The following is a 20,399-nucleotide window of genomic DNA, read 5'->3' on the forward strand; positions in this document are numbered from 1 at the left end:
ACTAAAGACAAATAATAATCTCCTCATACATTCCCCTGCAAGTATCTCTGTCACTCCTTTAAACTATGCCCCTTCTTTGAACAAGCTCTTAAATATCACATCTGAATCAATTTCCACCTGATTATACACCTTGAGGATGTTCATCTACGTGTTCAGTTAATAAAACAACGAGATTGGGGACATTTCTATTCAACCTGTCAAATGAATTGGGGGGGGTTAGAAATAGTCAGTGAGGTAAACAAACATAATAGTTGAGTGGCAAATGACAATAGTGCTACCTTCCTTCTGAAGGAAATAATGGGTTATCGGGGCTGTATGTTGTGACAGACAGCCTGACACCTTGCATGTCAGTTTAATATTACACTTATCCCTGGATATTCCGGATTAATAAATTAAGGTTTTGTCAACTAATTACAAATCAGGCTAATTACAAATCAATAACATTAGCCAACTTCGAAACATGAAGCGCTGAGCATTGGGATCCAGACATCAAGGACAACTGGCCTCAGTTCCCCGCTCACATCTGACAGTGTTCTCCGTCTGAACCAGGGGTCGTGGAGCGTTTTTGAAAGTGGGGACGCTGAGCGATCACTGATCACTGGCCTTGGGGGTACCCGGTGAGGGAGTGGAGCAACCAAGTGGGGAGAGGGTGTGGAAGGGGGATGTCTGAACAGGACATTGTGAAATTTGATGTATTAAAATCATGTTTTAGTGCATTCTAGAAGTATGATTTCAATTTTTTGTATGAAGTATTTTTAAGAGGTAACATTTTAAGGGGTAACTTTTTCCACACAAAGGGTGGTGGGTGTATGGAACAAGCTGCCAGAGGAGGCAGGGATCATCCCAACATTTAAGAAACAGTTAGACTGATATATGGATAGGACAGGTTTGGAGGGATATGGACCAAAAGCAGGTAGCGTAGCTGGGACATGTTGGCGGGTGTGGGCAAGTTGCGCCAAAGGGCCTGTTTTCACACTGTATCACTCAATGACTACATTATACCCCCACCATGCATGAATGCTTCAAAATCAAGTGATCGAGTTTTATTGTCATATACTCAAGCATAGAAACATAGAAAATAGGTGTAGGAATAGGCCATTCGGCCCTTCGAGCCAGCACTGCCATTCAATATGATCATGGCTGTTCATCTAAAATCAGTACCTTTCCTGGATTTTTCCCCATATCCCTTGATTCCGTTAGCCCCAAGAATTAAATGTAACTCTCTCTTGAAAACATCCAGTGATTTGGTGGCAGAGAATTCCACAGATTCACAACTCACTGCGTGAAGAAAGTTTGTCCTCATCTCAGTCCTAACTGGCCTACCCTTTATTCTTAAACTGTGACCCCTGGTTCTGAACTCCCCCAACATTGGGAACATTTTTCCTGCAGTTACAGTAATTGAAAATCTAGCAGGCAAGCAGGATGCTTTCTCCAACCACTCCCATTTGAAGTCCACTATCTTCCACCGTTTCTACCCATTGCTTGGTACTTAACCATATAACATATAACCATATAACAATTACAGCACGGAAACAGGCCATCTCGGCCCTACAAGTCCGTGCCGAACAACTTTTTTCCCTTAGTCCCACCTGCCTGCACTCATACCATAACCCTCCATTCCCTTCTCATCCACATGCCTATCCAATTTATTTTTAAATGATACCAACGAACCTGCCGCCACCACTTCCACTGGAAGCTCATTCCACACCGCTACCACTCTCTGAGTAAAGAAGTTCCCCCTCATGTTACCCCTAAACTTCTGTCCCCCAATTCTGAAGTAATGTCCTCTTGTTTGAATCTTCCCTATTCTCAAAGGGAAAAGCTTGATCACATCAACTCCGTTACTTCCAGCAGCCACTGGTTGTCCTCCAGGATGCACCGAGCCGCAGCCTGATCCATGCCGGTCACCTGGGCAAATTTGGCACAGAGACTCTCACGGCAGCGGCGCAACGCTTCCGACGCCTCCAACGGCCCGGGACTCTTGCACTGAGGCTGCTCCATGGCCGGAGCTGCAGTGAGCGATAGCCACGCACAGCAGTACCTTCTCTGCTTTGTGGTATCTATTAAGAACTTGGTGGAGACGGAGTTCCTAGAGTGAAAAAAGGGGACATCAAATTTGCATCCCACTGCTTTAATTGCGGTGTGGAAAATATGGGAACTGCTCAAAAATTGTTCAAGATCTTAGCTCAAACGTAATTTTTTTTTAAATTCTGCATTTTGTTTTGCACTATGTCATGTGTCATGTTTTTTTTCATCAGGGAACACTACATACCTCTGGGAGTTCCTCCTTGACTTACTACAAGACAAAAACACTTGCCCTCGATACATCAAGTGGACTCAGCGGGAGAAGGGCATCTTCAAACTGGTTGACTCTAAGGCAGTGTCTAAGCTTTGGGGAAAACACAAGAACAAGCCAGACATGAATTATGAGACAATGGGTAGGGCACTAAGGTAAAGACTACCTCAAATTAATAGCTATTATTATTGAATTTTGAACTTTTGATCAGAATTGCATTTTTCTAAAAACAAAATAACAAGTGAAGAATGATTTAGTCTTCTGATTTACTTTCTAATTTTAAAGATTGTGATTCTGACATGAGCTTAACCGATGAGTGAGTGGAAAACTATTGAGAACACCAGATTGGCACATGCCAGGAATGCTATTGCCAGCATCTGGCCTGGCATATAGTTAAGAGAGCAGTGCCCAGGATGGTAGGGGCAGGGAGGGTTCTTGGGTGAGAGAGTAAGGCAGGGTGGTGGGGAAGAGTAGCCACCAATTGACTGCCACATGTGAGGGGCAAAGGATTCAAGAGATTGAGTCATAGAGTCATACTGCATGGAAACAGACCCTTCGGCCCAACCTGCTCACACCGACCTACATACCTAAATAAATTGAATAAATTGGATAGTTATATGGATGGGAAAGGAATGGAGGGTTATGGTCTGAGCGCAGGTATATGGGACTAGGGGAGATTATGTGTTCGGCACGGACTAGAGGGGTCGAGATGGCCTGTTTCCGTGCTGTAATTGTTATATGGTTATATGGTTATACCCCATCTACAGACGTCCCACCTGCCTGCGTTTGGCTCATATCCCTCTAAATTCATCCTATCCATGTAACTGTCTAAATGTTGCGATAGTATCTGCCTCAACTACCTCCCCCCGCAACTCATTCCATACACCCACCATCCTTTGTGTAAAGAAAGTTACCCCTCGGGTTCCTGTTGAATCTTTCTCCCCTCACCTTAAACCTATGCCCTCTGGTTCTCGATTCCCCTACTCTGGGAAAAGAATCTGTGCATTTACCTGATCTATGCTTCTCATGGGATGCGTGGTGGTTAAAGGTGGACGGAGGGTTGCATGGTATTTGGCCTGGTTGGTGGTGGATATGGAGGAAATTTGAGGACGGAAAATTAAAGGTGAGAGAGATCTGGGCAGATTGAGAGGATGGTTCGGGGAAATGAAGTAGGGGGCAGAGTTCATGCGTCCAAATGTGTGTTTGACCTATGAGGCTCCTTTGTATATGTCCAATGTATGCCTGTGCTAATATTCAGGCCCCAAAGCCTGATCATGTGGACACATTCAAGGTGATCTTGGAACCCTTTGCCATTGGATCAAGACTGTCAGCCACTGTGGTTGTTAGTATACAGCAGCTATCCCACATTAGAATTTGCACTAGTCTTTGAGTTTGGGACTTTGAAATCCGGGATTCAGATGTGTTGACATGAGGCGTCTGCCTTGACTGAGGCACAATGGCCAGAAGATGGCTATTTAAAGAACAAGGTAATGGGAGATACCTTCAACTGGAAGGGCAACTAAGAGGTACACTGCTTTCATACCACAAGCTTTTGCATGCTTTGAATACGTTTTATCTGCAACTCATCAACTTCCCCTTGAGATAAGTGAATATTTCATGATCCTCTGGCTTGCCTAAACATGGAAGCAAAAAACATTAGTCATCAAATAACTCTCAATGCTGCAAGCTATGGATATGGCCATGGAGAACTTCAACCATGGAAAAATCCCTATCCCATTCCCAGGAGGAGCCAAAGTGATCTTCCGAGGTGAATTGGGTGCGAGCATTGGGAAAGGTGCAATACTCTGGCAAGGAAGTAGGGAAAACTAGCTCCACTGAAACACTCGCATAAAATGCTTGGATCAAGATCTTGTCATAACAAATGAGATGATCACACAAGCTTGTGGGTTTACTCCCAAATCCCAGTGACAGGCTGGTAGGTTATTTAACTACTGTAGATTGTTCTTTAGCATAGGCAGATGTCAGAAGAATCATAAGGAAAAGTTGTTTTTTTTGTGTCGGAGAATAATTTGAAGGGGGATTAAAGTGATAGGCTTCTTTTGCTTGGAGCCAGGATGGAATCAGTGAGATGAATAGTAGGCCTCTGTCATTTAACTGGGTGTGAAGACCCTATGGCATCATCCTAATCCAGACACTGGCACCTCCTAAATTATATCGTCCAAATGTGAATGAATGAATGAATAAGTTTATTGACCAAGTATTCACATACAAGGAATTTGCCTTGGTGCTTCACCCACAAGTGACTGTCGGCGAAACATCACTCCCTGACGAGCTCAATGCGCTTTGATAGGATGAACACCTTCTCGAGCCCCCATTCGCTGTGATAGTATTTCAGTCTCAGTCACAGAGGCTGACGTTAGAAAATCCTTCAGAGGGGTGAACCCTCGAAAAGCGCCTGGACCTGATGGTATACCCAGTCGTGTTCTAAAAACCTATGTGGACCAACTGGCTGGAGTTTATAAGGACATTTTCAACCTCTCACTTCTGAGGTCTGAGGTTCCCACCTGCTTTAAAAGGGCATCAATTATACTGGTGCCCAAGAAGAGCAAGGTGACGTGCCTCAACGACTTATCGACCAGTGGCACTAACGTCGGTGGTGATGAAGTGCTTTGAGAGGTTGATCGTGGCGCAAATCAACTCCTACCTCGACAAAAATCTGGACCCACTGCAGTTTGCCTACCGCCACAACAGATCAACGGTGGATGCGATCTTGTTGGCTCTCCACTCCGCTCTGGACCATGTGGACAACAAAAATCCATATGTCAGGCTGTTATTCATTGTTTACAGCTCGGCATTTAATACAATCATCCCCTCCAAGCTGGTTATCAAGCTCTCAGATCTGTGTCTCTACGCACCCCTCTGCAATTGGATCCTCGACTTCCTCATCCACAGACCTCAGACTGTTCGTATTGGTGGAAATGTGTCAGCCTTGATAACAATCAGCAAGGGAGAACCTCAGGGCTGCATGCTCAGCCCCCTGCTGTACTCACTCTATACTCATGACTGCGTAGCTGTTCATAGTGCGTACTCCATCATCAAGTTCGCTGACGACACCACTGTTGCGGGACGTATCACTAATGGGGACGAGTGAGAGTATAGAAGAGAGATCGAGCGATTGTCCATATGGTGCCAGCGCAATAACCTGGCCCTCAACACCAGCAAAACCAAGGAACTGATTGTGGACTTTGGAAGGGGTAGGATGGGAACCCACAGTCCCGTTTATATGGTGGAGAGGGTCAAGAGCTTCAAATTCCTGGGCCTGCATATTTCTGAAGATCTCTCCTGATCCGTGAACACTGATGCAATTATAAAGAAAGCATCAGCGCCTCTACTTCCTGAGAAGATTATGGAGAGTCGGTATGTCAAGGAGGACTCTCTCTAACTTCTTCAGGTGCACAGTAGAAAGCATGCTGACCGGTTACATTGTGGCTTGGTTCGGCAACTTGAGCGCCCAGGAGTGGAAAAGACCACAAAAAGTAGTAAACACTGCCCTGTCCATCATCGGCTCTGACCTCCCTACCATCAAGGGGATCTATCGCAGTCGCTGCCTCAAAAAGGCTGGCAACATTATCAAGGACCCCCATCCTGGCCATACACTCATCTCCCTGCTGCCTTCAGGTAGAAGGTACATGAGCCTGAGGACTGCAACGTCCAGGTTCAGGAATAGCTACTTCCCCACAGTTATCAGGCTATTAAACTCAACTGAAACAAAACTGAACATTAATAGACCATTATCTGTTTATTTGCACTTTATCTGCTTATTTATTCATGTGTGTATATATTTAGATAATGGTATATTGACACGCTGATCTGTTCTGTATTCATGCACACTATATTCTGTTGTGTTGAAGCAAAGTAAGAATTTCATTGTCCTATCTGGGACACATGACAATAAACTCTCTTGAATCTTGACATACAGTGACAGTTAGGAATGACACATAGAACATTAAACAATAATAAAACATTGTCAATTAAACATGTAAATTAAATAAAATACCAGAAGCTACAGATTTTTGGTTATTGAGTAGAGCTACTACTCGTGGAAAAAAAGCTGTTTTTATGTCTGGCTGTGGCAGCTTTGACCAGAGGGAAGTGATTCAAAGAGTTTGTGGCCAGGGTGAGAGGGATCAGAGATGATCTTACCCGCTCGCTTCCTGGCCCTTGCAGTGTACAGTTCGTCAATGGAGGGAAGGTTGCAGACAATAACCTTCTCATCTGATCGGACGAGACAGTCTGTATCATTAATGCATCAATGGCACTAACCATTTGCTAAAACACTTATTTTATTTCGAAGTCACGTGAGTGTCTACGTGAAGACCGCATGTGCGTCATTACATCTAGCGCATGCCGCTAGTCAGAGCAGTTCCTCCGCTGCGCTGCAAGGTAAATCAGTTTTCTTCGGGCCGTTCTATAGCGGGGCCCCAATAAAGTAGCCGCTCCACTGGAGCTAGCGTAGCGTATTTTGTCGCCGCAGTCTCCAACGTGAGCAAGCAGATCAAGTTAGAGGGCTACATACGGCTGTTGCCGTTAGTCTGCACGGCAGGGGACGACCCAGTTCAGAGCCGACAGGCTCGTTTTAAAACAGGGTTTATGGCTGTAGCCGTTATAGTCTTCAGCAGACGGCCCTAATTATAGAAGCTGCCGACATCACAGCTCCATTCGGGAGCAGGCAGCCAGAGTTACAAATTTAGGAACTTACATTCATAAATTGCGGGTGTCATTGCAGCAGGTAAGTTTTTAAAATACCGCTTAGGTAAGTTCAGCCTGCTGTAGCACCAAACAAATTTAACTGAGTTGCTGCTACAGCTAGGTTATAGCACATATAGGGTATTCTTTTAATGTATGGCTATAATAAGTTGGCATTTATAACAGTTGCCACTGGGTCACATTTGTGACTATCATAGCCAATACATTCTATGAGCTGCAAACTCTACACAGATATATCTGTGGTCAAGAAGCCAGGTCTGGTGCTGTAAGAGCTCTGGCATCAGCTCTACCAGCTACACCATTGTGCTGGTATCCTCTGATTTATAATATCAGTTCAGGTTTTATTCTTGGCAATATCATAAATATGTTTTATTATGCCAATTTAGTTTGTTTTAAGGAGCATTTATTATCACTTACACTCATTAAAATGGTGTAGTGGAATTGGACCTGCCATGGCAGTCCAGAGCCCTGGCTTGGGAAGCCTTGTTTGAGCTGTGCCTATCAGTCACCTGTGGGAGCTACACCTGGTGGCGTCACGGTATTTCCGCTCATTAGAGGGGACCATGTCTTTGCCAAAAGACATGGTCCCACTTTGACCATTCCTTGCCAAGAGATGCCAACTTTATGCATATCAATAAAGTGATCAAATCTCTGATTTAATAGGGATAGAGTTCTTAAGTCATGTAAACGTAATTTGCCTATGACAAACACCTGGCAGGGTTGCAGCATTTCTCCCACTCTGTATGGCGTATGGGGGCCAGAGACGCTCCAGTCCTTCCCTTTATTATTCCGTTGGCACCGGAAGGGAGCAGGATTCGGAGTCACTAGCACAGCTAGTCCAGGTTCCACTGCTGAAGGGAGCAGCTTGACAACCCCAAGTCAGGGCAAAGTCATAGCCAGTCTTGGGACATCTATGTCAGACATGATTGGGGTTGTCTCAATTACGAACATCTGATGAATCAATTATAACACAAGGAATGCTCCGTCTTATGAAGACATGTCAGGCAGCAGCTCCTGGTTCAGGGTTGCAAAGTTCTTCCCACTCAAATGGACGTAATGGTGAAGATGGTGCTAAAGCTTATGCACTTATGCCTGAAGCAACGCCTGGTTCAGGGTTGCAATTTCCTCCCACTCGGTTGAACGTAGTGATGGAGATGGTGCTAAAAGTATATGCACACATGCCTGAGGCAGCTCCTGGGTCAGGTTTGCATAAGTCCTCCCATTCGGATGTATGAAGGATGAAGATGGAGCCATATATATTATGCCCCGTATTACGGAAGCATACTCAGGCAGTTCAAGTCATATACCTGCAGCTGCCTTGGTTTCAAGGTTCGCATTTTTCCTCCTACCCGAAAAACTATCGAGATGGTGTCGCAAAATATGCTCGGTATAGAAGCATGCACAGACAGTTCGAGGCATATGGATATGACAACACCTGGTTCAGGATGCAATTTTACTCCATACATGAGCCCGAACATGACCATCTGCCGGGAACATGACTATGTGCCGAGATCCCATGCTTTAATGCATGATGTACTACAATCGCATGAGGAAAAGCGGTGTGCTTTTGCCTCTAAAAATTGCTGCTCCGTCGGGGACGGACTAACCACTACAAGAGAAGTTGGTCAGCAGCATCAGCTATCTAACAGAAATGACAAACATGATGGACAGAGTCTGCAAATGGAACTTCGCTGAAGCTCCACAAAGGTAAGTGACCTGGGGTTAGAGACGCTGGTAAGTAGGTCTCATTATTAACCTCCGTAAACTCCGAAATGGCGCAATCTGTCGGCTCAGCTTGAGGGTTTCTACAAGCATGGGCTACCTAGTCGGGCTTTCACTGTCTCTTTGATAACATTAGGTTGATGTAGGGACATTGGCATGGTGCCTTACACAAGTTCCAAGTAGGAACAGTTTGGTTACCCTGGATCAGGGTAGATCATCATGAAACTGGCTGACTATACGAGTCATAGTGACCAGAGAAGCACTGCTTCATCATCTATGAGAGGTATCAGACAGGGCAATAGAATTAAGTAGTTGAAGTTTTCTCAACATATGGTTTATTTTCTCCTCATTTATCAGAGTTACTGGGTCATCGGAATCTTCATTGCCATTTTCTCTGGGACAGATAGTTACCAGCAGAAAGCTCGTCTGCAATATATTATAACTTTTTCTGACCTGCAGGTCATGTTGAGAATCAACAATGTATTCATAATAATCCATAGGTTCTCAATACCACTATTCCTGATTGAGTAGTGCGTCCAACAGATTGTGTTATGCACTCTAGAGATTTAGACATGTGGTCTCAGTAAAAAGGTCTGCGAGGTAATTCTTGATTCAGCTTTGCATTATACTAATCCCCACTCTGAATGGAAACGCTACGTATTCATCGTGGCTCTTAGTCAAGAGTTGACAGGGAACTAGTTTTCTCACATCTAAGGGAAACTGGTTCAGCTCTAGTCGTTAGCTGCTGATTATATTATCAGCAATATATATGAATAGCTAGATATGCATCTTCCGCGGGCCCCACAAAAATTCCGTCTGTAGGATCTACGGAGGAACAGCGGTTCCAAGTACATTCAGTGACAACTCATCCGAGCATGTGTGGTCTGACCAAGGACTAGAGGGGTATATTTCTCAAGATTACAGAAATATGGTGCAGGCCGAATCAGGATACTATTAGACGGTAGATATTTTTGGCAATATTACATTTAAGGCAACATGGAATTTAACAGTACCAGGTTGCCTATTTAGTCACGCCATGGGAGACAGCTGAAGCAACCCTTATTTCCTCCTTCACATGTGACGGCTGGGATAGCCTGTCTTCTCGGCCAGCTAGCTCTGCACGATTGTATGAGAAGCTTGTGAACAACATGTGTGAGTCAATTCTATACGGAAGTAACACGGTTGTGTGGCTTCCAGTTTTAAGCCTCGAGAAACTTTATGGGACAGCACAATTGATAGTGTCTGTGCAGCTTTATCATGTCTGCTATACCATAAGTGGGACGTAAATGATTAAGTTCTTCACCCATTATTCTCTAACGTTAGTGTTCAAGAAGGAAATGCAGATGCTGGAAGATCGAAGGTACACAAAAATGCTGGAGAAACTCAGCGGGTGCAGCAGCATCTATGGAGCGAAGGAAATAGGCGACGTTTCGGGCCGAAACCCTTCTTCATTCTTCCCTTCCCTCCCGTACCACCCCCTCCCCGGGCACTTTCCGTTGCAACCGCAAGAAATGCAACACCTGTCCCTTCACCTCCCCCCTTGACTCCATTCAAGGACCCAAGCAGTCGTTCCAGATGCGACAAAGGTTCACCTGTATCTCCTCCAACCTCATCTACTGCATCCGCTGCTCTAGATGTCAGCTGATTTACATCGGGGAGACTAAGCGGAGGTTGGGCGATCATTTCGCCGAACACCTCCGCTCAGTCCGCAATAACCTACCTGAACTCCCGGTGGCTCAGCACTTCAACTCCCCTTCCCATTCCCAATCCGACCTCTCTGTCCTGGGTCTCCTCCATTGCCAGAGTGAGCAACACCGGAAATTGGAGGAACAGCACCTCATATTCCGCCTGGGTTGCTTGCGTGCGGATGGCATGAACGTTGAATTCTCCCAATTTTGCTAGCCCTTCCTGTCTCCTCCCCTTCCTTAACCCTCGAGCTGTCTCCTCCCATCCCCCCGCCCTCGGGCTCCTCCTCCCTTTTTCCTTCCTTCTCCCCCCCACCCCCCATCAGTCTGAAGAAGGGTTTCGGCCCGAAACGTCGCCTATTTCCTTCGCTCCATAGATGCTGCTGCACCCGCTGAGTTTCTCCAGCATTTTTGTGTACCATTCTCTAACGTTATGCAGGGTGTCCTTTATTTCACCACCCTAATAGCCTACACTCATTGTAGTGTGCAATGTATATCAGTATTTGTTGTGCAAATATTCCTCAAAATTTCCCTAATGGGACCAGTATCTTAAAATTGCTTTCAACAACTGATCTCAGCATTCAGAACACATCCTTGCTCAATCTCTGGCCTAGTCTCTATGTCATACTGACATTAGGGTAGCTTGTTATAGAAATAATCTCATAAACAAATGAGCAGGATTGTATGCATTTGAGGTTGACAGCATACCCACCACGGCAGAGATCAGGGATGTCATTAGGCATACAAGTGCACTCAGTTGCTAGTGCCTAGGATATCGAAGACAATTCTTTTCTTTCAATACTCTCAAGATATTACTGATGGCTCATTAACAGCCAATACAATGGGATTCACTTTCATCATGCAGCATGAGATTTACATAATGCAGTTTAACAAATTACACATTTGGTGGAATATGCCTGGATGTTTGCAGATAGAATTATGCACTTTCTTACATTCGTTATTGTCTAACTCAACAGTCTGTTGGGACTACAGGCCACTTTAGAGCAATGGCCATGTATGCAAGTTAGCATCGTGATATTAATACCTCATGTTTTTCCTGCCATTAATGGTTTATCTGTTTTAGTGTTTTCACACAGTTTGTCACAGTATGAAACCACAGAGCCTTGAAAGCTTCACGTAGTCACTCACGTGACTTCGAAATAAAATAGAGAGATTAAACGAGAACTTATCAGTTTGAAGTTTGATCTTTATTTTCTGAGAAATTGCGATGAGGGATTACGTGCCCTCCACTGCCAACCCTATTCTCATAAAGATCATTCGGTAGTTCTCTCCTTCAATCTCTCTATAGTTTAGGTCAGCAACTATTCTGTGGGTTCATACAGCTACTTTGAAGATTGACGCGCATGCGGTCTGGCGGGCTTCTTCATGTAATCCCTCATAAAATAAAGATCAAACTTCAAACTGGTAATTTCTCGTTTAATCTCTCTATTTCTTTCCATCGTCAAATGGTCCCAAATCAGCAACTGAAATTAGGCCACTAGATTATCAGAAATTAAGATCTCAAAGGCCCTGAGAAAATGGCTATTCTCAAACAGCTTGCTCAAACAACTGATAACATCAACACCCACCTTCCAAGGTAACAGTGAGTCTATGGTGCCTGGACTGCCTTGAAGTATCCATTAAGACGCCTATCAAAAAGGAGCAGGACTGGTGGGAACACCAAGACAGCTTGGTGGGAATAACCAGGAGATGGAAAAGTTAATTGGCTGCAAATGCAAGGCATTTTTGGATTGGAAGCCCCAATCTCATCTCAAAAGTAACAGCTCTGCAAATAGTTGAAAACGAAGTTCCAACATGACCTAAAGAACTGATGGTGGGTTGAAGGTACATTGTTCTATCAGTTGCAGTTAGTCATAACGTGAGGATTCTTCAAAGGTGTCCAAACCATCTGTGACCCACATGGCTCGGAGTTGGGAAGGGGGGTTACTTCACACCTGGTTTCAATCCTGACCTCCGGTACTGTTTTTGGAGTTTGCACATTCTCCATGTGACTCATGTGAGTTTTCTCCAGCTGTTCTGGTTTCCTTCCCAAAGTCATGAGGGTTCGTAGGTTAATTGGTCACTGTAAATTGCCCCGTGTGTCGGTGATTTCAAGGATGTTGGTGAGAATGTAGAGAGAATTAAATGGGATTAATGGATGTTTGATGGTTGGCATCAACACTGTGGGATGAATAGTATTCCCGTGCTGTATGACCAAGATGCAGGGGATGCGCCATCAAGGAGAGAGGCAGTCAGTGTTCGTTGGAAAATATACTTCACAACAATGATTCTGTCCTTGACCTGGGTACCTGTGACTCAATTCCATAGCAGACTTTGCTAAATGTTGCCGCTACCTTTGACTGGCAAGCTCAAATGCCAACTGAAAACCAATGAGCCTCGAGAGCAGGTGGCATCCCAGCTGGGTTGTAGGTGCAGGGAAAACCAGTAACATGAGGAATGAATATTGAAAAATAAGAGTTGTTTGAACCAATCCACATAGTGAAGACAGGACAGAGAAATGTATGATCCTGACCCAAAACATCGTCTATCCATGTCCATGTCCTCCAGAGATACAGCCTAAAATGCTGAATTACTCCAGTGACTTGCTCATGTGACTTGAGATTGGATGGGAGCAAAGCTTTGGTTAACCGAACATGTACAGTGTGTGGATGGCATTCCATCTTCCAGGGGAGCTTTACAGTGGTTGACTTTGGTTAAATGCCCGGGTGGGGCTTTCCACAGTAGATGATGCTACAGAAGTGCCCCCCATAGTTGAGCATTCTGTATGGTGTAGAGCAGTGGTTCTCAAATGGGGGTACGCGTACCCCTGGGGGTACGTGAAGGCACTCCAGGGGGTACGTGAGATTTTAAAATATAGGCCTACATATATGTAGGCCTATAATTTTGCGCTGGTTAGGGGGTACTTGGCTGAAAAAATATTTCACAGGGGGTACATCACTGAAAAAAGGTTGAGAACCACTGGTGTAGAGGGTAGGACTCTATGGTTGGAGATGGTGATGCTGCTAACATTTTTATATTGGGATTACCATACATCAAGTAGTGCAAAAGAGTAAAGAAACGGGGCGCAGAATATAGTGTTACAGCGACAGAGAAAGTACAGATTTAAAAAAAAACAATAACAAATTCATCCTTAAGATCATTCCTAGGTTCAATCTCTGGTCATCAGTGCCACCTCTCATCCTGGTTTATGCGTGCACTGTCAAGTAAGGCTCAAGGCGAGATAGTTAGCTGATTTACCCAGTGTGAATGACCACAACAAATTTTCAGTTCTATTTTGTTGAAGTCTCTCTTGAAGATACTGAAGAAGGGTCTCAACCCAAAACGTCACCCATTCCTTCTCTCCAGAGAAGCTGCCTGCTCTGCTGAGTTACTCCAGCTTTTTGTGACTATCTTTGATGATAGTGACCTTTGAGATGTCTGAAATTCATGTAGTTGTCTCTGTACTGAAAGGATTTATGGAAATTTCAATGGTCTTTGCAGAATATTTTGTCTTTATTTCAGATTTCCACTATCCTGCAGTCTTTTTGTTGATCTTCATACACTACAGAACTGGTTCAGTGAAAATAAATAATGCCAGGATATCTTGGGATCATAGAAGGCATTATATAAAAACTGATGTTTTTTCTTTCTTTAGGTACTACTACCAAAGAGGGATCCTGGCCAAGGTGGAAGGCCAACGCTTGGTCTATCAATTCAAAGAAATGCCCAAGAACCTGGTAATTATTGATGAAGACAAAACTGATGCCAACAATGAGGGATCGTATACCCCTGAGCTCCAGACTGATGTAGTTGGCCATTTACCTGAAGGAGCTTCCCCGTTCATAGAAAAAATCTCTTCTCACATTTCCTCAAAATCTGTGGCAGCTTCTCGAGGGCCGAGGAATGCAGCACCACAGAGTGTTGTGAAGCTGGGGAGGACCACAGCGGTGAAGGTCTCGTCAGCTAGTCACGGCGGAGTCCTATCTTCGGTGCCTACAACCTCCCTACCAGTAGTAACCACAACCGTGCCAAGGTAAGCAGTTTCTACAATAAATGCTAATTTGGTTGGGTGTGTGACAGAAATTTGTTTTGGATCCCTGTTTGAAACCAGAGTGTAATGGACTGATGGACTATAATGAAGATCTGATTATCCATTGAATAAATTCACTGTATTTAAGAGGGAGTTAGATGTGGCCCTTGTGGCAGGTACAGGATGCTGAGTTGGATGATCAGCCATGATCATATTGAATGACGGTGCAGGCTCGAAGGGCCGAATGGCCTACTCCTGCACCTATTTTCTATGTTTCTATGAAAGGGACAAAGGCTAATTCTTGAAGGAGAAGCTACATTGATTGTTGCTACCACTCTATGGACGGAGTTGGCTGCATGCTGCTTACATTCTTCTCTGCACCATGATGCAAAAGTGATTAAAACTGAAATTGCTGGAAACAGTCAGCCTCTGTGGAACGAGCAACAGTGTTAATGTTTTGGGTGGATGACGTTGATCAGAACTGATTCTTTTCCATCTGAAAGCCAATGTCCTCTCTCTATTACTGAATTAATTGATGACATATCCTTTTTTATCTTCTCCCTTTTAATCTATCCCACCAAAATATTGCTCCCCGTCAACCCTACTGTCCCCTTTAACTTTCCTTCTCAGATTATGTGCACTTAAAATTTCCAGAAGTCAACCAGTTGTACCAGTGGGCACCTGGCTTAGTTATCTATCACCACATGGGGCTGCTCCATATCAAGCACCATCAGACCTTGTGCTCCCCTACTTCTGGATCATTGGGGAGCAATGGGGAGCTTTTCTCTAATGCAACGTAAAGTGACTGATGTCACAATCAATGTTTTTAATGTAAATAAAATCATCAGGTCATTACCATATTGTTATTTGTGGGAACTTTGCTGTGATCACCATATTTCCTATTGTAGGATTGCAAAGTCCGAGAGCAAGGGAACGCTCTGCAAATTAAAGCCTTTTCCGAAACACTCCTTGAATGCACTTGGCGTCCTCACCCAAAAAAACATTATGGTGGCACAGCGGTAGAGTTGCTGTCTTACAGCGCCAGCGACCCGGGTTCGATCGTGACTATGGGTGCTGACTGCGTGGAGTTTGTACGTTCTCCCAGTAACTGCCTGGGTTTTCTCCCACATTCCAAAGACGTCCTGATTTGTAGGTTAATTTGCTTCTGTAAAGGTAGTATATGTGTAGGTTAGTATTAGTGTATGGGTGATCGCTGGTTGGCATGGACTCGGTGGGCCAAAGGGCTTGTTTCAATGTTGTGCCTCTAAACAAAACTAAGCTGAGCTAAACTATGCTTAACTACACAATAAAGTGATGGGATCCTTTTTCATTGTCGCTGGTCTCGCCTTTTGCCACTTCTGATCTTTCTACCAGCTTCCCTAACTTTATTCCCAATCTCTCTGTGTCCTCTCCCTCCCATATTTCCCTTTTACCTTCAACAAGCTCACTCGGTTCCTGTGTCACACTCTATACCTACTGAAGCCAATGCACTAAAGTGATTTCTGCCTGACTCCCATCTGATACATGCTGTAAACGGTTCCCTTTCACCACTGGTTGTTCTCATTTCTTTTGAAACCCATGTTATTCTTTCCACCCCCATCCCTTGGAAACTCTGCCCCAGTTCCAGAATTCTGGAGCATGCTGCTGTCTCTCAAATCTCTGCCCGTCTTGATATGTTGGAAGTATTCAACAGGTCAGGCAAAGTCTGTGGGAAGAGAACCACTATCAATTTGATGAATTGCGTGTACAACAACCTTGAAAGAAGCAGAGATATTACAAAAAAAATCCTTTTGCAGTTAGAACTAGAGGGAAAAAAATGATATCTTGATTAGCTTTTGATTTCCACTCAATGAAATCTAAATACACCAGCTGGACAAGTTCACATTCAGCTGAGTTTTAATGACTGATCAAAGCCATTTGGACTGCAGCACATTTGGTGCAGAGCATGCAGTTGGGGGCTTCAAGTTTGTAGGAAAGCTACTTCATTTGTAGATTTATGTTGTTTACCTAACCGGTTTTCTTGAACAACGTGCTGGAGTAACTCAATGGGTCATGCAGCATCTGTGGAGGGAATGGATAGGCATCGATAGGGTTGGGACTCTTCTTCAGACTGATTGTAGTTATGGAGAGAAAGCTGGAAAGGAGAAATGGAATGTTTTGCACTCTGTTTAGTGTGCAGGTTAACACTGTGCTTGTTAACCCATGCTATTAGTTTCCATTTTTTGATTGATTGAAAGATACAGCATGAAAACACAGAGACGGAAACCGCTGTCAAAACATGGAGGGGACCGGGGGACAGAATTTCTTGGCGGCCGCGCGCGCATGCGCACACTCACACACATGCGCGCGCGCGAGGCATCGGAGGCTCAATCCAGCGTTAAATACAGCTTACCTCTGCCTGTCTCACCGGGTTAACTACAGCCCTGTCTGGACTGACGAGATACCAGCGCTGCTTCTCCACGCTGGCCATATTTCCCGCAAGTCCAGGAAGGGTTGTAAACTCACCTGGCGGGACAGGCAGAGTTAGCTGGGTTTAGCGCTGTTTCTCTGCGCTGGCCCGTCTGACTGCCGACCAAAGATATAGCGGAGGATCTTTGCTGCCGACCTCTCTGGGGGGGGCGGGGGTACTCGGGTGGGGACAGGACAGCGCCGGAGAGCCGGCCGGGATCATCCTGGCTGCGGATGAAGCGCAGGTCTGTGCCATATCTCCCTCCTCCAATCACCATGCTCTATCCTCAGTCCCACCCCCCCCTCACTCCTCCCTCCTACAATCATCGCGCTGAATCATCTCCCGCCCCCATTGCCTGCTGACCGACGTCTCTCTCCCCCATTCGGCGCCCTCGATCATCTGTCCCACCCGCACTGTCTCGCGAAAAGCGGAGATTTCACCGGATTTTAAAATCCGGATTACAAAAACTTGGCGGGGGGTGTCCCCCACCTCTCAAAACATGGAAGGGACGTGTCCACTCTGTCCCCTCCGGGTTTTCCGCCCCTGTGAAAACAGGCCGTTTGGCCCACTGGGTCCATGTCGACCATCAGTCACCCGTTCACACTAGTTCCCTGTTCTCCCACTTTCACATCCACTCCCTATATGAGGGACAATTTAAAGCGACCAATCAATTGACTGACAAACCCACACGTGGAGGAAATCCGGGGAAAACCATGCAGTCACAGAGAGAAAGTACAAACTCCACACAGGCAGCATCTGAGCTCATGACCGAACCCAGTTCTCTGGCAGGGTGAAAGGGCTCTCACGTTGCGAGTTGACACAAGAGGTACCCCGAGTTAAAACTCGTGGTAATAACGTACGATTAACGTACGGAACTCATGGACGCAACTTAGAGACTCGTGGCGCTAACGGCAGGTACCCATGAAACTTGTCAACTCTTGAAAAAAATCAAATGTTTAAAGTTTTCCACGAGTCAAATTTATTCTTGTGGTTAAGAATTGAAACATTTTAACTCGTTGTAAGAACGTAGTGGCCCGTGCGTTTACCTTAGTGTATCGTGAGTCTACCGTGGGAACTCTTTAACTCAGCGGGCAGGCAGCAGTTGATTGTCGCTCCCTTCAGTTTCCCAGGGGGTCGGGTGGGACTGGAGTTGGGTGGGAAAGGTGGGGGGGGGGGGGGGGGGGGTTGGGGGGGAGGGAGGGGGGGTGGAGGAGAGAGGGTGGAGTGTCAGGGGAGAGGAGGGGGAGACAGATGGGGGTGTCTTCATTTACTGGCGGCGGGTGCCTGTCACTGAAACAGGCAGGTGACATTTCACATCCATCTTGTGTGTGTGTCTCTCTCTCTCCCTCTCTCCCTCCCTCCCTCTCACACAGGCTGAGAGACTCTGCTTCTGTGAGTGTACGTCTCTTTCTCCCCCTCTCCCACACACAGTAAGACCGATGTACTGTGCTCAGTCCATCTGTGTCTCCCACATACACAGTGAAACTCTGCTTTGTGTGTGTATATACGTCTCCCCCCATTTCTCTCTTTCTCCCCCCACACAATAAGACCGATGTATTCTGCTTAGTCTCTCTTCCCTCCCACACACACAGATAGACCTATGTCCTGTGCGCTCTTTCTCTTCCCCCAATCATGCCGAAGTACATCACACAGCCTCTGTGCCTCTCTCTCTCCCTCTCTCCTTCCTACAGTCAGAGGTCCACACTGTCTCTGTGTCTCTCTCTCTCCCCTACATACACACACACAGAGGTACACGCTGCCCGTTGTGTGTGTGTGTGTGTGTGTGTGTGTGTGCCTCTGTCTCCATCTCCCGCACACAGTTAAAGGTACTCCACGATGCCTGTGTGTGTGTCTCTCTCTCTCTGTCCCACCCCCTACACCCACACACAGTCAGTCAGTCAGAGGAACTCCACACTGTGTGTGTGTGTGTGCGCGCCTCTGTCTCTCTCACAGTCAGAGTGAGGTACTCCCCCCGCAGTCTCTCCGCGGCCACTCCACACAGGGTGCATCTGCCACCCTCAGGCTGCCCAGGCAGTCATACACGAAAGGAGAGTGGGGTTGTTTGCAGTTGCAGAGGGATGGGGCAAGGGCGGTACAATTCCCAGTCTCAGCTCCTGTCCAGGGGGGTGGCCGGAGACGTCAGGACCAACGGGACACCGACCCCCAGGCCCACCAGGCCCACTGCAAGCACGGAGAACCCAGAGACCCACAGCCAGCAGCAACTCCAGCCCAGCCCCGCTCCAACTCCAGAGGAACCCGCTCCCCGATGGGCCATGTCACCCCAGACAGATTAATGACGCCCCCCCCCCCCCAACCTCTCTCCACCTCAACTCACGCCTGGGCACCAAAGCAGCTCAGGAGGCGAACCCTGAGCTCCGTCTCACAACAATCTGACGTGCACATCCGTCCACATTCAAAGATTTCATCTCCCGTCTCCCCGCAGTGTGTAGACATGGCAGTAAATTCAATTAAAATATATGTGTTTCAAACAAATCATAAGTATAACTGCTCTGGCACTGGATGGTGCGCATTTTCCCTTTGTAGGTCACATCAATAGATGCGGCCGCGCTGAATTCTATCTTTAAATCAAAGCCGCAGGGTGGAGAGGTCTTCTTTAACACTGTTGCTTATTAAAACATAACACTGTTGCTTATTAAAACAAACCTTCAATAAGGATTGGCTCAAGAGTAACTCGGGAGACGAACTTGGAACATCGCAGAAATGACAAGTAAACGGCAAACTTGTCATACCCGTGGGAACTCGGTTAAACTCTTGATCATACACTTGCAATCTCGTACACAACCACGAGTCTTTCACTCGGGGTACCTCGTGGATCAGCTCCTCCGGTGAGAGCCCTTCACGGCAGTGGGACTACCAGCTGTGTCACTATGCTACTCTTGAAAGATTTTTGTTCATAATGGGTAGGTGGCATCATAATGGAATAAAATTCTTCCAAATCCCACTATATTGTTCAAGTAACTTCATCTGTTTATGGCAGGCATTATATAGTCTGTATTGCAGTCACCATTTCACCAGCATTTTTGCCTACCCATAGATGCTGCCTCACCCGCTGAGTTTCTCCAGCATTTTTGTCTACCTTTGATTTTTCCAGCATCTGCAGTTCTTTCTTAAACATTTCTTTTCAACCACTGTTTAAGATGTAAAACTTATAGAAAGACTTTTCAAACATGTACAGATGAGCAAATGCTTATTTTTATTTAGAGAAGAAAGCAGCAGTGTAGCCATCCTCTAACTAATCCATTTTAAAAGAAACATACTTCACATGAAAATTGAGATCACAGCAAAGATATCACAGCAGGTTCTGGGCGGCAGCCTTCCTCCTCTCCCTGGCTTTGGTAAGTGCCATCAATAACACATTGGCAAAACTCCTTTGCTTTTAGTGGAGATGAATTATCAAAGCACATGAATATATCCAAACTGTAAAAATGTTGCTGTTGTCAGTAAAGTTAGAATGAACTCTACATGTGG

At 45.7% G+C, this 20,399-nt stretch overlaps 1 protein-coding gene across 3 annotated transcripts in view; it reads left to right on the forward strand.

The window, feature by feature from the left end:
• The window catches only part of elf2 (E74 like ETS transcription factor 2), a 160,899-nt gene that overhangs the window by 129,068 nt on the left and 11,432 nt on the right, over positions 1-20,399 (forward strand). For all 3 annotated transcript variants that reach the window (XM_033020640.1, XM_033020649.1, XM_033020654.1), the window contains 2 exons: positions 2,259-2,451; positions 14,087-14,464. In XM_033020640.1, coding sequence (XP_032876531.1) covers positions 2,259-2,451; positions 14,087-14,464 — 571 coding nt within the window. The remainder of the gene's footprint in view (positions 1-2,258; positions 2,452-14,086; positions 14,465-20,399) is intronic.

The sequence above is a fragment of the Amblyraja radiata genome, chromosome 1 (genome assembly GCF_010909765.2).
Source record: "Amblyraja radiata isolate CabotCenter1 chromosome 1, sAmbRad1.1.pri, whole genome shotgun sequence".
Taxonomy (NCBI): domain Eukaryota; kingdom Metazoa; phylum Chordata; class Chondrichthyes; order Rajiformes; family Rajidae; genus Amblyraja; species Amblyraja radiata.